Genomic DNA, 17,930 nt, shown 5'->3' with positions numbered 1-17,930 from the left:
CCGCCGAACGCGCGCTGCCGCGGGCTCCCCGACTCCGCGCGGCTCCCGGCGGCGCTCCCGCACGCACAGGCAGCGAGCGCGGCGCGGACCGAGCGCCTCCCGCCGCAGAGCCCGCCGCGCGGGGGAGCTCGGCCGCCGCCTCCGCCTCCAGCCCGCCGCCCCGGGGCTTCCGAAGTTTCTGGGTCACGTGCCGGCCCCGAGGTCGCGCCTAGTAACAAAGTACACGGGGGGAGAGGGTTGCGGGGGAGGCGGCCGAGCGGGCTGCGAAGAGCCGGGGGCCGTCGGCGCTGCTCCTCCCAGGGAGGCCGGCGTCCGGGAAGCAACGGGGTGGGGGGCTCTGGGAGGGGGAGTCGGTGGACGCAGGTGGCTGTGGCCAACCTGAACCGGGAGAGGGACAGACGCAAGGGGTGGGGGTGGGGGACCTATGCGGACTTGGCATAACTTGTCACGGGACTTCGCCTAGCAGGTCCTCTGGGCAAAGGTGTTTGTTTCTGCTGTGCCCTCCTCCCCCCCCCCCCCCCCCGTTGCCCCCCCCCCCCCCCCCCCCCCCACCAGTCTGCTTCTCTTCTTGGCAACGCAAGGACACAAGAGGCTCTGCAGAATCGGGAAAGGTAGGAGGGAGACCCGCACTGTAACCTTCTCCTGTGAAAACACTGTGAGGCGTAATAAGGGCATATAGCTCTTTAACAGAAAATATGTAAAACTAGAATGAAGTAAACACATATCATTTACATGCGTCCAACTCTTAATCATGAATCAGCCTTTTGGCTAAGATCAAATGTATTTGTCCAACACTTTTCGGTTTGCAGGGTGCATTCACATGGATTATTTCCATTTTTTAAACGGATCTGTCACATGTATAGGAAAGGAGTCGGAGTGTATATGTTGAGAGGCAAGTGAGAAGAAACTTATGCTTTGCTTAACAAGTATGTATTAAGCACTACTAGGTACTAAGAACCAAGGCTACAATGGAAATAAAGCAGACTTCCTGCCCTTAAAGAGCTTCATCTTGGGTCCAGGAGAGGGAGGAAGGTTAGGCCATTGAACACATTTTGGTAGTAAAATGGAGCAAAGGTGATAATGGAGACATAGTGAAAGTGCCCTCAGAACACAATGGAAGGAGCAATTTAGGGAGGGGGGTCAGCACCACAAGAAAGAAATGGTAACATCTTCATTAGCATTTGCAGAATGGGGAAGATTTGAACTGGTCAGGGATTGGTGGTGGAAAGGGGGCAAGATAGGGAATTCTGGACAGAGAAAAGAAAGGAGACAAGGCAGGAAGGTGTAAAATTGCCTCAGAAACAGAGTAGTTCTAGGCTAGAGGAGAGTTCCTGGAGAGAAAGACCACAGACTTTAGAATGAATTTATATGTGAAAGAGATGAGATGTGAACATTAGAAATGGTGAGAAAGGACTCTGGACACTGATCTTTTATGACTGCTTGACATCTGAATTCCCTTCTTATTGAGACAGGGAAACTAAAAGGACCCATGAAGGACTGCATTTTCGCTCCTTTTCCTGCCTCTATTCTTGCTAGGACCCGCATCCCCACCTCACTCATGTCTTATAGTACAGATAATGTCTGTCCTCCTTGTACAGGTCAAGGAGTTAATGATTTCTTTGGAGTCTTCCAGCACAACAGATTACATCTAAGGAGTGACTGGGTGAGGTCATCATGTAGATCACTAACTCCAGACATCTCGATGCCACGACTTATGCTCTAGGGCATAAGTGACTTATGGAGGACACCTAAGCACTCATCCTTGTTTTGACTGGTTGCTGGGTATATGGGAGGACATGTACACCAGACCACAATCCTCAATAAAATACTCAGACCCCAAGCAAAGACAAGACTCAATCTCCTGTTCCTCTCTGAGTTCCTCAGATGCTCTGTCAGTATCTACTCTCTCTGTCTTCAGTACCTTCTGTTCTCACTTCCTCTCATGTTTGATTTCTATTCTATCTTGCACAAAGCCAAGGAGCCCTCTTAGCTGGTCCTGTGGGACCTCAGACTCAGCCTGCCTACATCATTATTTTTTAGTAATCCAACCATGGAAGTCTAAAGCACCTCCCCACCCACCCCAGCTGGGGTACTGGCCCAGGCCACAGGCATGGCCAGGGACCCTCTCATTCAGAGCTTTTTGAATCTGGAGCAAGTGATAAAAGAAGCGGGAATTCTTAATCTCAGGAAACAAACTGAGGGTTGCTGGAGTGGGGGGCGAGGCATGGGGTGGCTGGGTGATAGACATTGGGGAGGGTATGTGCTATGGTGAGCGCTGTGAATTGTGCAAGACTATTGAATCACGGATCTGTACCTCTGAAACAAATAATGAATATATGTTAAGAAAAAAAAAAAAGAAGAAGATAGCAGGAGGGGAAGAATGAAGGGGGGAAATCGGAGGGGGAGACGAACCATGAGAGACGATGGACTCTGAAAAACAAACTGAGGGTTCTAAAGGGGAGGGGGGTGGGAGGATAGGTTAGCCTGGTGATGGGTATTAAAGAGGGCACGTTCTACATGGAGCACTGGGTGTTATGCACAAACAATGAATCCTGGAACACTGCATCAAAAACTAATGATGTAATGTATGGTGATTAACATAACAATAAAAATAGAAGCAGAGAATCAGGTTTCGGCCCCAAGGGGGTGGGAGCACCCAGTGTTCAGAAGCAGCTATGACAGAGGTCAAGCCACCAACTTGCTCTGAGGTGCGATTTTGGCTGTGGTCTTGTATGTGCAGATCTCTCTGGGTTCCAGCCCATTTTTCTGCACCTGGCTCTTCAGCCTTCCTGGCATTTCTGTGAGCCACCCAATATCCTTTCATAAATTCCCTCTCTGTGTATTTTGGCCAGAGATGATTTCTGACACTTGCAGTTAAGAACCTTCACTAATATGCTATGTGAGAGAGATTTGGAGGACTATTTCCTTTCATAAAGAAAAAAGAAAAAAGAAAAATAGAAAATAAGAGTAAAGGAGGTACCTAACATTCCCTATTAGGTTCTCAGCACAGTCCTAGGTGTTTTACAAGCTTTCTCATTTAACCCTAATGCGGAAGCTCAGGCCCAAAGAATGTAATTAACTTCTCTAAGATTAGGTAGCTAGTAAATGGCAGAGGTAGGATTTGAACTGAGGTCTTTTGACTCCAACGCATATGCCCTTTACGCCATAAAAGGGACGCCTAGACCGGAAAGTTGGTATGAAGATGTATTTGTATTATGCTCTGCCATTTATTATGTGCATGCATGTGACTGTGTGTGCATGGGCAGGTGCACACAATGCCCAAAAGTATGGGCCGTGTTTAGGGTCTAAACATATAGAACAATAGTGTTTTATGCAAAACTTGGACAACTTTTAAGAGTTGAGATATTGGAAACGGGAGATGGACTGAGCAAAGAGAACCTACATGCATGGGCACTGGAAGTGGAAAGTGAGTGCCCACCGAAGAAGTGAGCTTCGAATGTGTGCTCTAAGTATGCACCTGTGTGCATGTCAACAGGGTTGCAGGAGACTGGGGGAGGAGCTTGTGCTAGAGTGAGTCATAGAACACCGGGGCCTTGTCCACCAACCTGGGAATTTGTTTTCTGTGTATCACTCTGCATGTCTACCTTCCAGCTGGAGAGGAACAATTGGTCTAGCCTGCATCTTCCTCGATGGCTGGGGCTCCCAGCCGTCTCTAAGGAGGTGCCAAACCGGATTAAATCACAGTGTGTGCCCCTCCCAAATGCACTGTTATTACCAAGCTGATGGAAGGTTAAGAGAAACTTTGAGGGTACACCTAAGGATTCAAAACACGCAGCCTAGGGGATGGCAGTAGAAAAAAAAGGCAGAACAATGGTATTATTTTACTGTATTGTTGAGGTAGAGGGGGAGGACATCAGAATCCTGGTGTTCCTCCAAGTGTGGTTTTTGAACTTTCAGCCTCAGAATCACATTAAAGTGTTTGCTTAAAATGCAGATTCCCTGGCTCTTGTAAAAATCAAGATCGGGAACTCTGGGTGGGGCCTGAAAATCTGCATCTTAACTGCCTTCCTCCAGCACTTCTGAAGCACTCTAGGGTTTAAGAGGTACTACATAATTACTTTTATTGTTTCCCTAGGGAGCTATTGAGTGGCTGCTTGCAAATGAGCCTCATATTCAGATCTGGTGATGCTCCAGTTACCCATTTCTTCTGACCAGATAGGACAGATCCCCCAGGAGAGATGAGCTTTTCACAGCCCTGGCAGGGTCTGAATCCCCAATACTTCAAACTCTGTGCGGCAACCAGAGACAAACACGTCAGAACGTAGGCCTGGATGGGACCAGAGCAGGACTCGAAGAAAGCCATAGCGAGAATTGTGTGTCACAGGGATGCAGGGGGAGTGGACTAGCTGACTGCTTCATCAAAGCCGAACACTTTAGAACAGAATTAGGACATGAAGAGAAGTGAACCACCGCAAGGAGACATGCTGGTAGCTGGTAGCAACCCCATGGTTATAAATATAATGTGGCTGAATCCTCTTTAAAACATGATTTCATTGCAGGCACACAGGCATGCATGTACATGAATTCTGCTTAACATAGGTCTTTTTAAAGCACACAGATAACATCACATTTCTACTTCTCCTCTCCAGTCTTGACTTCCAGGAAGAATCTATGAGCTGTGACTTTAAAATAGATACCGTGTTTCTTATCTAAGTTTTGTTCAGCTTTCCTTCCCTTGTGCTACCTTTTGGGTTTGTTATCTTCCCCATCTCCCATATCTTCAAAACCACCTTCGATGAATTATAAGTTTTTAAAAAAATCTAAATTGAAGCAAGGAACTGAGAAAAAAAATCAGAGATTCTAGGTGCCCTATACTGGAAACTAGAAACATTTTCAATCTGGAAGTCCTTTCATATTGAGGAATAAATTGTTTCATTAAGAAAATGCTTTAAAGAAAGGAAATGCAAATGCAGGGTGCATGATGCCAAAAATTTTAAAAAGCTGTACTGCCAAGAACAGTGGTAAGTATATAATAAGTAAAAGATTGGGAAAATGTGCTGAAAATTCCATGTACTTGAAGCAGATTTAACCCAAAAGCCTGCTGTCTCACGCTTCAAAGCTAAGGACAGGGGTGTAGGGTGCTGAATTAGGTGGTGTCTGCCTGACCCATCCGGAGGCCAGACTTCACCAACAGTGGGCAGCCTCCACCTGAGGCTTTCTAATGACAATTTCCCTGCAGAGGACAATTTCTAAGGACAATGCACAGAAAAAAGAGCAGAACATAAAATTGTATTACAGCATGGTCCAAAATATGGGAAATGCAGTTAAAAGATGGAAACAACAAAAGACTAACAATGGTTATCTCTGGGTAGGATTGTTATTCATTTATATCTTCTGCATAATTTTCTAGATCCTCTAATATTTATACAACGTAGAGAAAGTTGCTGGACACAAGATACAACTGTGCCACAATCCACTCAGTTTCTGGGACATCCCCGGAGGAAGGAGAGAGGCAGAAAAAAGTGACAGGTGTTTTTGTCAGGACTGTATCTTTGGCCAGACACAAAGCCCCCCAATGTACACCTGCTCTAATTCTGTCTCAATCCTAAGCGGTGAATCAAGTTAATTATGAGTAATTGAGGCCCTGGGAGCCCTTACTGACTGAGAATTCAACTCTAATTTCTTTGTGAGTTACAGAGCCAAAGATGAAGTAAGCTTGCTTCTCTTTCATGAGCCCTTTCTCTGGTTTTTGCTTTTGTTTCTTTTTTTATTTTTAAGATTTATTTATTTATTTGAGAGAGAGAGAGAGCGCATGCGGAGGTAGGGGGGAGAGGGAGCGAGAATCTTTTTAAGCAAACTCCATGCTGGGCGTACAGCCCAACTCGGGGCCGATCCCAGGACCCCAAGATCACCACCTGAGCCAAAACTAAGAATTGGACTCAACCAACTTCACCACCCAGGCGCTCCCTTTTGTTTCTTTTTGTTTCAATATTCATGTCCTTTGGAGACCTGAACAACATTAACTGCCCCCAAAAATCTGCAGCAGAGCCGATTTCAGTGATGGAGCAGTATCCTTTAGCCCAAAGGGGGAAAGATGAAGGAGGGCCTGTCTTCTTGTATTTTATCAAGGCCTTGGGCAGTGGGTCTTGATGATTAAGCCAGAGGATTGCTTCTCAGCCCTAAGCATTCTCCTAGAGGCCTTCTTCCCTGGCACAGGTCAAAGATGGGACCTAAGAGAGAGAAGTGAGCCAGAACAAGTATGTCTATCTGATGACCTCACCCCCAGAAAACAGGCAAGGAAGGGAGCTAGAATGAGAGAGCAAGAACACTGAGCATAAAAGGAAACAGCTCAAACAAAAGAGGGGTCATTTGTGGGCTCTCAAAAGCTAGTGTTAAAAAACAGCAGCCTTGACCTTCGTGTTGGCATTGTGCCCTGAGGCTCTCTCATAGAGTTGTTAATTTCATATTCCCACCCCAATTCTGAGTGGGTGCCTTAGACACAGAGATGAGCCATGTGGATTTTTGTCTAATTAATTACAAACTGTTTTAGGGTCTTCTTCTCTTTTCCTCATCTTTTCTTCTCTCTTCCCTGAATTCATTCATTTAGTCCATACACATTTATTGAGCGCCTACTATATTCTAGATACCATGCTGTCTGGAGAGTTAAGATGAAAGGAATTTAAAGATGAATGAGTCACAGACCCTTATGTCAAAAAGTTTACAGTTGAGATGTAGCAATGTGTGTGTATTGGGGTGGGGAAGAGACAGATGTATGGTCTTTAACTGGGTGTGACAGGACCTATATTAGGACAAACGCCAGGGATGGTGGTGAGCAAAGGGAGGGAGGTCAGTTACTCACTAGGAGTGCTGGTCAGAGATCTCTTCAAGAAAAGGTAATCCCTGAGCTAAACCTTAAACATGATCTGGACAGAACTTCTAAAAGCAGAAATGCAACAGGAGGTAGTTCAGACACAAGCCATAGGCACAGAGCAGAGTGGGGTCTGCTGCCTGGAACATGGCTTCACAAAGGGCAGAGTCAGCAACAGGGCCAGAAGGGGAGGCTGAGGGCAGACCAAGGCGAGCCAGGCTACCAGGTCTGAACTTAATTCCACAGGCTACAGACCACACAAGGATTTCTCAGGGAAGAGTAAGATTAAACCTGTGTTTCAGCCAAGTTATTCTGGCCACAGGGTGTAGGATGGATTGATGGGAAGAGAGACAGCCTCTTCCATGTGAGAGCTCGTTACGAGAGCCCAAAAAGGAACAAGCACCAAAACTAGGCTACAGGGTAGCAGAAATGGGAAGCAAACAGTAAGTGGGAGAGACATTGCAGGGAGACACAAGGTAGAATCTGCATGACCTGACTGGGAAAGCAGAGGAATCAACTAGGCTTCAGGCGGAGTTACTCAAGAGTATGGTTGTGCATTTGGGCAACATCTAGAGACGATGAGGAACTTATAAATTCCTCCTTTTGCTTTGGCAAAGCATTATGTAATAAACATCCTTGAGTATTGATAATGAACGGCTTGCAGTAAGGATGCTAAAGAAGCAGGAATCTCATAGAGGTCAGAGGCACTCACGGGCTGTGTGGGCTGGGGACTCTACTACTCTAAGCCTCAATTTCCTGTTCTGCAAAATGGGGATGATTTTATAATCTGTTTCACAAGATTGTTGTAAGGAGGAGAAAGGAGATGGCCTTTGTGCAGTGCTTAGCAGAGAGTCTGACACAGTAGCTTTCAGTGAATATTAACTATGATTACTATTATCATCAGCACAGGATGCACACTGAACAAGGTCAGGGCCTTAACTTAAACTAACATCAGAAAAAAACTAGCATTAGGAAAAATATTTTCCTAAAATGCCATGTGTTCTTGGTGGTTTCATAACATTCACTTAGTTGAAAATCACTTCATACTTCATATTAAAAAAAAATAGTAGATGTCCTCCAAGCCTCCAATGGCTTCTTACCCATTTAAGTGAAATCTAAGGTTCTTACGATGGCCTTGTAAGCCGTGCATGGTTCGGCCCAAACTCCCTCTCCAATATCCATCTCTATTTTCCTACTTGCTTGCTTAACTGCAACCACAGCCTTGCTTTGCTGTTCCTCACTCATACTTGACATGTGCCCACCTTGGGGTCTTTGCACTTGCTATTCCCTCTGCTTGGAATGCTCTTTGCCTGACATCTTCATGGTTTGCTTCCTCACTTCCTTCCACTATTTGCTTAAATTTCATTTCCTCAAATAGGGTCTTTTCTGACCACCCTAAATTGCACCTTCAATCAGTCCCTATTCCCTTATCCTGCATTATTTTTCTTCATTGGACTTATTGTCCAATAATATGTTCAGATATCTTATTATATACATAATTGTTTGTTTCTTTATTGTCTGCATTCCTCACTATAAACTTTGTAATGTTTAATGTGTTCTTGGCCCTAAAACTGAGCTTGGTATTCCACAGACTTTCCATATGCACTTATTGAATAAATGAAGCACTTCCTCTTGTAAATATTCCTCTTGTTTTGGTTTCCCTGGTTTTCTCCTTGCTTCTTCAGACATTCCTTTTTAGTCATCTTTGCTGGGTTTTCCTCTTCTGACTTCTAAATACTGGTGTTCTTCAGGACTCCATCCTAGAAACTTTTTTCCTCTCCTCACCCTCAGCCTAGGTGATCTAATCCATTTCTATGAATTTAAATACCATCTTTATGCCCAAATTGCTTCCAAATTCTGTCTCTAGCCCAGAACACCAGGCATAGACAACCAACTGCCTACTTGACATCTCCACTTGAATGTATAAGAGGCATTTCAAAATTAACACATCCGTAACTAAATTCTTGATCCCCCTGCCATCCACATCCCAACCAAAACCTACCACTCTCCAGAATTTCTGAATAAGAAAATCAATCTGGGTGGAAAGAGGGAAAAACTGATCCATTTACATAGGACTTTGCTTAGGTAAGATTGAAAAAAAAATCAGTTGTATCAAAGAAGGAAAGGAGCAGGTAATAGAAATTGTGAGGAGCATTGGACCCTCTTTGGTACCAGCACTGTCCTCCCTCCCCCAGTTCTTGCTATTTTAGAAAAAGACATGACTTGCCACTGGGTTACTTAAGCCAAAACTCTAGAATTCCTCCCCTTCTCTCACTTCTACATCCAATCCATCAGTTAGTTCTTTTTTCCCCAAAGCACAATTTGAAACCATTCTCTCCCCTTCATTTCTCCTGTTTCCTTTCTGTTCTAGGTCACCATCACCTCTCACATGGACTTCTGAATGGACCTCCTAACTAGTCACCCCATGCCCATTCTTGCCTCTTTGAACCTATTCTCCAAATAGTAAAAAGACTGATCTTCTTCAGCTGTAAACCATATCATGACACTTTTAAAAAAATCTTTCAATGACCACCCACATACTTAGTAATACTTGAACCCTGGACAGTGCCATCTCCAAATTCCTGCTGATCACTCCATCCTCAGCATGCACCTTCTCCACCTGAGTGGACACACAACTGTAGCATCAACCAATCTTCTGTCTATTCTGATGATACACCAAACTATTTATTGTCTGAGACCCTCACACATGCTGTTCCCTCCATCTAGAATGCTTTTTTTTTTTGATTCTTCACATGATTAGCTCTATTTTTTAGTATCCTTTCTTGCTTTAAATGGTGTCTCCTCAGAGAGATTTGTCCTGATTACATATCTAAAAATTTAGCAGTTAAATCTACATATTGTTTTAAAATGTCAAAATAAGGGGCGCCTGGGTGGCTCAGTCATTAAGCATCTGCCTTCGGCTCAGGTCATGATCCCAGGGTACTGGGATCAAGCCCCACATCAGGCTCCCTGCTTGGCGGGAAGCCTGCTTCTCCCTCTCCCACTCCCCCTCCTTGTGGTCCTGCCCTCGCTTTGTCTCTCTCTCTCTTTCAAATAAATAAATAAAATCTTTAAAAAATAATAAAAAATAAAATATCAAAATAAGGTAAAGCAATCTTGGCCAAGGTAGAATAACAGGGAATCACTTTATCCAACATCTTAAACAAAAAAAATTCGATCAAATATATAAAACAATGTTTTCAGACACTGGACATAGAGGAGCAGAGGTGAGTAATCCCTGCAAGAACAGAAACAAACAAGGTGAGTCATCTGATGGCCCCAGGTTGCTGCCTGGAGAGAGTATCCAGAATGCAGCAAGAGGGGTAACCTAGGCAGAGCCCTGTGGTCTCCCTGGGTTGAGGAGATGGAGTTGGTGTCTAGGTAGGTCACAGTGACTAGAGTTTGCAGGGCAGAGTACCAGAAAAGAGAGAACAGTACAAAGAAAGAGCTCTGGAAATCTGCTAAGGATCTCCCTTGAAGCTCCAGCTGAATATTGCTCTGTGCATGTGTGGGAGGAAACTACACAGTGCCAGAGAAAGAACAACCTGAAAGGATTAGGAGGAACAATCCTTGAAATTCACACAGGGCTAGAAATAGTTTGTGATTCCATCAGCCAAAATGGAAAAACTTCCAAATTCATGGGTTGTCAGGCAGAGTACTAAGGGTATTATATCAACGGAGGAGAAAATTAGCCCTAAAGTTTGCTCTGATACCAAATAACAAAGCATAAAAGCAAGCCTCAAAAGGAGGAAAAACTATACTCCAACTGTTTCCAAATAACATAACTCTGTCCCAGAAAAAGCACAAGAATATTTATAAGAAGACAAAAATATGCAGCATTCAAAAAGATAAAATTTACAATTGTCATCAAATCAAATATTACCACGCTTGCAAAGAAGCAATAAGGAGAAAAATCAATCAGTAGAACCAGACCCAGAAATGACACAGATGATGGACTGAACAGACAAGGACATTAAGAGTTATTGTAACTACTGCTTTGCCAATTTGGATGCCTTTTATTTTTTGTTGTTGTTGTTGTTGTCTGATTGCTGAGGCTAGGACTTCTAGTACTATGTTGAACAACCATGGTGAGAATGGACATCCCTGTTGTGTTCCTGACCTTGGGAGAAAAGCTCTCAGTTTTTCCCCATTGAGAATGAAATGCACTGTGGGCTTTTCATATATGGCTTTTATGATATTAAGGTATGTTCCCTCTGTCCCTACACTGTGGAGACTTCTAATCTAGAAAGGATGCTATATTTTGTCAAATGCTTTTTTCTGCATCTATTGAGAGGATATTATAGTTCTTGTCCTTTCTTTTATTAATGTAGTGTATCATGTTGATTGATTTGCAGATGTTGAACCACCCTTGCAGCTCAGGAATACATCCCACTTGGTCGTGGTGAATAATCCTTTTAACATATTGTTGGATCCTATTGACTAGTATCTTGTTGAGAATTTTTCCATCCATGCTCTGTAAATGTCCTTTTTGGTAGGGCCTTTGTCTGGTTTTGGGATCAAGGTAATGCTGACCTCATAAAATGAGTTTGAAAGTTTTCCTTCCATTTCTATTTTTGGAAACAGCTTCAGAAGAATAGGTATTATTTCTTCTTTAAATAGTTGGTAGAATTCCCCTGGGAAGCCATCTGGCCCTGGACTCCTGTTTGTTGGGAGATTTTTTATTACTGCTTCAACTTCTTTGCTGGTTATGGGTCTGTTCAGGTTTCCTGTTTCTTCCTAGTTCAGTTTTGGTAGTTTATAAGTTTCCAGGAATGCATCCATTTCTTCCAAATTGTCTAATTTGTTGTCATATAGTCGCTCATATGTTCTTAAAATTGTATTTCCTTGGTGTTGGTTGTGAGCTCTCTTCTTTCAGTCATGATTTTGTTAATTTGGGTCCTTTCTCTTTTCTTTTTGATAAGTCTGGCTAGGGATTTATTGATTTTATTAATTCTTTCAAAGAACCAGTTCCTAGTTTTGTTGGTCTGTTCTTTTTTTTTTTTTTTTTAATTTCTATATCATTGATTTCTGCTCTAATCTTTATTATTTCTCTTCTCCTACTGGATTTAGGCTTTATTTACTGTTCCTTTTCTAGCTCCTTTAGATGTAATATTACGTTGTATATTTAAGACTTTTCCTGTCTCATGGGGTGCCTGGGTGGCTCAGTTGTTAAGCATCTGCCTTCGGCTCAGGTCATGATCCCAGAGTCCTGGGATCCAGCCCTGCATTGGGTTCCCTGCTCTGCGGGAAGCCTGCTTCTCCATCTCTCCCACTCCCCCCGCTTGTGTTCCCCCTCTGGCTGTCTCTCTCTGTGTCAAATAAATAAAATCTTTAAAAAAAAGACTTCCCTGTTTCTTGAGAAAGGCCTGTATTGTAATATACTTCTCTCTTAGGACCACCTTTGGTGCATCCCAAACATTCTGAACTGTCGTGTTTTCATTTTCACTTGCTTCTGTGTACTTTTTAAATTCTTAATTTCCTGGTTGACCCTTTCAGTCATAGTGATTTGAAGGGGCACATGCACCACAATGCTTATAGCAGCAATGTCCACAATAGCCAAACTATGGAAAAAGCCCAGATGTCCATCAACAGATGAATGGATAAAGAAGATGTGGTGTATATATATACAATGGAATATTACTCAGCCATCAGAAAGAATGAAATCTTGCCATTTGCAATGATGTAGGTGGAACTAGAGGATATTATACCAAGTGAAATAAGTCAGTCAGGGAAAGACAAATACCATATGATTTCACTCATGTGGAATTTAAGAAACAAAACAGAAGAACATAGGGGAAGGAAAGGAAAAATAAAATAAGATGAAAATAGAGAGGGAGGCAAACCATAAGAGAAGCTGAACTCTAGGAAATAAACTGAGGGTTGATGGAGGGGACAGGGGTGAGGATAAGGGATAATTGGGTGATGGGCATTAAGGAAGGTACTTGATGTAATGAGCACTGGGTGTTATATGCAACTGATAAATCACTAAATTCTACTAATAATATAGTATATGTTAACTAAATTGAACTTAAAGAATAAAAAAAAAAGATGCAATGGAAACAAAAGCTTTCATAGTAGCTCCAAATATATACCAGGAATAAAACTAACAAAAAAATGACACCACCTTTATGAGGAAATCTATAAAATTTTATTCAAGGACATTATTTTAAATCTAGCTTATTGTACATTTTCTTCTTAACACTTAAAATTTGCTTTTTAAAAAAACATATTCTTTGCAATTATAACAAGTTTAACTTAAGAATGGGGGAAAAAACAAAAAACCAATAATCAAAAAAAAGAAAAACCCATACTGGTTGATGCACTTGTTTTGTCATCTTCCCCTCAAACTCTCCCCACTGTACTGTGAACTTCTGGAGGGAAAAGATCTTTTTTGTCGTGCTCCTCACTCTGTCCCCCACCCAACACCTTTCACGGCGCTTGGCACAGAGTTGGCCTTTTACAGTTACAAAACATGAAAGAACTTGAACCACTCACTAGTCCTCTTTTCCTCTACCGGCTTTGACACATATTACGCAATAATGTACAGGAATTGCGCCAAACCTTCCACGCGACAGCACCCCCGCCAACGCCTCAACCCAGCCAATCAGAATGCACTGCACCTGTGACCAAGCTCCCCCTCCACCCCACCCCCACTGCCCCACGAGTCAGTCTCAGACTGTTTTTCTGCCAGCGAGGCCAGTGCGGCTGCGCACAGTGCCCTGATTGGTCGAGAGCTGCAGGCCTTCGCGCGCAGGCGCTTGCCTCGGTTACTAAGGGCGGGAGCCCGGCTGGGGCGCCGGCGGCTTGTGGTGTCTCTGGCCCACGTCGTCGAATCCTGGCCTCGCTCGCCATGCCAAACCGCAGGGCCAGCCGTAATGCCTACTATTTCTTTGTGCAGGAGAAGATCCCCGAGCTACGGAGGCGAGGGCTGCCTGTGGCTCGCGTAGCTGATGCCATCCCCTACTGCTCTGCTGACTGGACGGTAAGACTGGAGGGAGTGGGGGGCAGGGGGGCCCAGGGGGGCGGACCAGGCAGTTGGGCAAGTGGGAGGGCGAGGCGACAAGGAAAGAGGCCTCAAGGAGGCCAGTGACCCCTTGGCCCCTGCTGGAGGGGAAGGAAGCCCCCCGTTCCCGCCTTAGGGCAAACCAACGCAGGAACCACTTGTAATGTCTGGGCTTCTGCCTCTGGGGCCTAGGGCGCTCGGTCCTCATTGCTGTTTCTCTCCTTTCTCAACCCCCTTAAATGTCCCCAAGCTTTTGAGGGAGGAAGAAAAGGAGAAATATGCAGAAATGGCTCGAGAGTGGAGAGCGGCCCAGGGAAAGGACGCTGGGCCTTCAGAGAAAAAGGTAAAGTTAGCCTGAGAAGAGCCGCTACCCGCCTGGCACATAGGCATGTTCACTAAATGCGGGATGAGTGAGTGGGTGAATGCCAAGGGTGGGCTAGTGGGTGATTCAGTTTAGCGCAAAGAAGAATTTTTCTTTTTTTTCCCCCTGGTGTCAGAATGCCTGTTAAAAAGCCAACAGGTTTCCTAACTAGGGCACATGTCGTTATTTGGTGTTGAAAGGCTGGGGGAATCCCTGTTAGGAAACCTGCAACCAATAAACCATGATCAGTGATGAGAGTGTTGGGTTTTAAGGTTTGTACTAGATGATCTCTAAGGGTTCCTTTCAACCCCTTTATGATTAAAGACACCCCCCCTTTTTTTTTTAATGTTTAAAAGTAGCTTGGACCGGGACGCCTGGGTGGCTCAGTCGTTAAGCGTCTGCCTTCGGCTCAGGTCATGATCCCAGGATCCTGGGATCGAGCCCCACACAGGGCTCCCTGCTCAGCAGGAAGCCTGCTTCTCCTTCTCCCACTCCCCCTGCTTGTGCTCCCTCTTTCACTGTCTCTCTCTCTGTCAAATAAATAAATAAAATCTTAAAAAAGTAGTTTGGACCATTCTCTCTTTTTAAATTATACCTGAAACCAGGCACGCTGTTGTGTTTAAAATATTAAAATAACAAAACTTGCACATGTTGGTAAACATGTTAGTGTGCCTTATAGGTAAGAGTTGAATAAAGTTGATTTGGGTACATTTATGTGTAGTAGAATGGTAAAGTACGAAATAAAAATTTTCTTGTTGATTTGTATCAGGAAAATTCAGTGTAACTGTGGACTTTTCCCCCTCCGTGTTCTTTCCATTTTTTTTTTAAAGATTTTATTTATTTATTTGACAGAGACACAGCGAGAGAGGGAACACAAGCAGGGGGAGTGGGAGAGGGAGAAGCAGGCTTCCTGCAGAGCAGGGAGCCTGAAGTGGGGCTCGATCCCAGGACCCTGGGATCATGACCTGGGCCGAAGGCAGTCTCTTAACGACTGAGCCACCCAGGCGCCCCTGTTCTTTCCATTCTTACATAGTAAAATTCCATTCTTACTTTAAACTGTCAACATTGGATTGAAATTCAAGAGAGCTTTGCTTGCTTTAGGTTTGAGAGATTTTTATTTTGTGGATGTATGTTTGAATAGAAGCTCTAATCAGTCGAATTGGTACTTAGTTATACGGGAGAACCTTGGTTTTTTGTTTTTTTTTTTTTTTTAACTATAATTTCTTATAAGACCTTTTCCCTCAAAATGTAAGCCATGCTGTATATGTACTCATTGAGTCTTGAAGTCAGCATGATTGGGTTTTTAGTTTAAGTGAAAAACAAATTACTTTGTCCAATGATGTTCTTTTGGCCACTGGGGGATTAATTTAGATTATCAGTAGTGGGCAAATGGTTGTTGAATTGGTCATTTACCACTCACCTTTTGATTCAGAATATTTATAGATGTTGCCCTTGTCTGCCTTTGGGAGTTGGTGTCACTGACAAATACATGCTTATTTACTCATTGGGCTCATTGGCCTACAGAGGTTACTGAAGTAATCTGTGAACTGTTTTTCAGGTATTTTGCTGAATTTAAGTATTTGTATAAAGTGCCCAGTAAGAGTTTGAGTATGTGATCAATTATTTTCTTCCTCTTTAGAAACCTGTTTCCACTCCACTGAGGTGGCCAGGCATGCTTGTACCAAGGCAGAATGTTTCACCCCTGGATATGTCAAATTTGTCTCTAAAAAGTGATCAAGGTAGAGTAATCCTAAAAGCAAAACGCTTAGATAAGTGTGGGTGCGCAAAACACAATGATATATTGATCAGTAATTATGTGTTCTGTTCATTTTGATCCTGCATTTCAGAATAATCGCCTACAAGGGTTCAAATATGGTAATGCTAAAGTTGTAAAAGATCGGGTAATTTGCATTTGTTGAAATAACAGTGGAGAGATTGTTTTGTTTTATACAAAAATCTGGTCTCTTGGTTAATAACCACTTTATATGTTACTAAATATACTAAATAATAATATTATAATAATATACTAAATATACTTCGTAAATTTAAGTGTTTATAGCTAGACCCTTAAGTACATTTAAATTATAAAGAAGTTGAATTACTGAGCTAGCCTAGAAAAGAACTTAGCTAATAAGAATCCTTGTTATTCTTTCTGGCTGTTTTGTGTTCTGACTTTGTTGAAGATTAATAAACTTTTAACAGTCTTTTTTTTTTTCCTAAGATTTTATTTGTCAGACAAAGGGAGCACAAGCAGGGGAAATGGCGGGCAGAGGGAGAGGGAGAAGCAGGCTCCCTGCTTAACCAACTGAGCCACTCAGGTGTCCCAACTTTTAACACTCTTAAATGTGGCCAATCCTGTTAAATAAGACCCTTCACACATTCTCGTATTTCTTTCTTTAGAGAATTTATCGGTGTTCTTATTTATATTGGTAAAAAGTGAAGAGTGAACTAAATTGTCCATAGTTTATATCAGAGTTTTTCTATACTGATTCTACTTGGCTTTATTTCCCAAACCTCTTGTATTTGTTGAATATGGGTCACAGCTTTTCTTAAGTCATTCCTAAAATTCGGGGCTTATGTTTAGCTAAATTATGTAGAGCTGGCTTCAAGTTTGAACAATTTCGTTGCTTCATGCAGAGTGGTTACCACTGTAATTCTTGATAAGTGTAATTATAAAAATTTTGATTCATTTATCTGGTACAGATGATTAGTTTTCTCTTTTCCAGCTCTTAGGATTATGGGAACACAAGGAAAATGGTTCTAAAACTTTTGCTTTTGTAGAGGATTCAACTCTCAACTGTTTGTGTTGTCTTACTTTTTTTTCTTTTTATTTTTTTTAGCTCTCCTTGGAGGCATTTTTTATTTTTTGAACATTTTTAGCCATGGCGAGCTACCTCCTCATTGTGAACAGCGCTTCCTCCCTTGTGAAATAGGCTGTGTTAAATATTCTCTCCAAGAAGGTATTATGGCAGATTTCCACAGTTTTATAAATCCTGGTAAGTAGAGTGAGTAGATGCTAGATATTAAACAGTATTCATTTTATGTTGACTTTATTCAACAGGATTTGTTTTCTTAAGGGCTGATGTATAGTTCTTAAAGTGTAGTAAGACTTCATTATAATTGGTTGAAAAATTGTTAAGAATTAGGTGTTTACACACAGTTTTTTAGTTTAAGCTTTTAATCTCAAGAAAGTATTAGAGTTGGGTTGCTAGTATGACTGAAAAATAGCCTATTGTTTGTTTACCTGTGGCCTTATATCTTGGAATTTTCTAAAAGCTTTTTATGCCTTTGCTCTTTTATTTCTTTAACCCATCCTTCACCTTGGAGATCACTAGATTTTAACCTGCTGTTATTTTATAACTTTGAGCAAAGTTCCTAACCTTTCTGAACTTATTAGCTTATCTGTAAAGTAGGACTAATACGTATCGTTGGCTGCTCTAAGGAGTACGAGAGAAGGTGTGAAGATAGCCTGACACGTAATAATCTCTCGGATGTTCTCAGGAGCTCTTCTGGCTCTTCCACCCAGCAAACCAAGTAGTGATGAAGACCTAGGATTCCATTAGGTTCCCAAGAGGATAGTTAAAAGACCAGTATACCTTTAAAGGCAGATAGGAGAAACATATAGGGAGAAGAATGAAGGGGTAGAGGTTGGGGAAAGAAGAACTTCATCTTTAGTTTTGTCAGTTGCTTTAAAATTCATTAGAATAAGCCAGCGCTTTTTCTTGTGTTTCGATGAC

At 42.7% G+C, this 17,930-nt stretch overlaps 1 protein-coding gene across 2 annotated transcripts in view; it reads left to right on the top strand.

Annotated features, from left to right (window-relative positions):
• Nucleotides 1–13,679: 13,679 nt before the first annotated feature.
• The window catches only part of MAEL (maelstrom spermatogenic transposon silencer), a 36,119-nt gene continuing 31,868 nt past the window's right edge, over nucleotides 13,680–17,930 (top strand). Inside the window, exons 1-4 of one of the 2 annotated variants that reach the window (XM_035009561.1) lie at nucleotides 13,680–13,811; nucleotides 14,083–14,175; nucleotides 15,833–15,932; nucleotides 17,034–17,189. In XM_035009561.1, the coding sequence (XP_034865452.1) occupies nucleotides 13,680–13,811; nucleotides 14,083–14,175; nucleotides 15,833–15,932; nucleotides 17,034–17,189 (481 nt within the window). The remainder of the gene's footprint in view (nucleotides 13,812–14,082; nucleotides 14,176–15,832; nucleotides 15,933–17,033; nucleotides 17,190–17,930) is intronic. The other variant, XM_035009562.1, reaches the window with a different exon arrangement.

The sequence above is a fragment of the Mirounga leonina genome, unplaced genomic scaffold, assembly GCF_011800145.1.
Source record: "Mirounga leonina isolate KUSES-001 unplaced genomic scaffold, KU_Mleo_1.0 Mir_154, whole genome shotgun sequence".
Classification (NCBI taxonomy): Eukaryota; Metazoa; Chordata; class Mammalia; order Carnivora; family Phocidae; genus Mirounga; species Mirounga leonina.
This window is presented reverse-complemented; position numbering and strand designations above follow the sequence as displayed.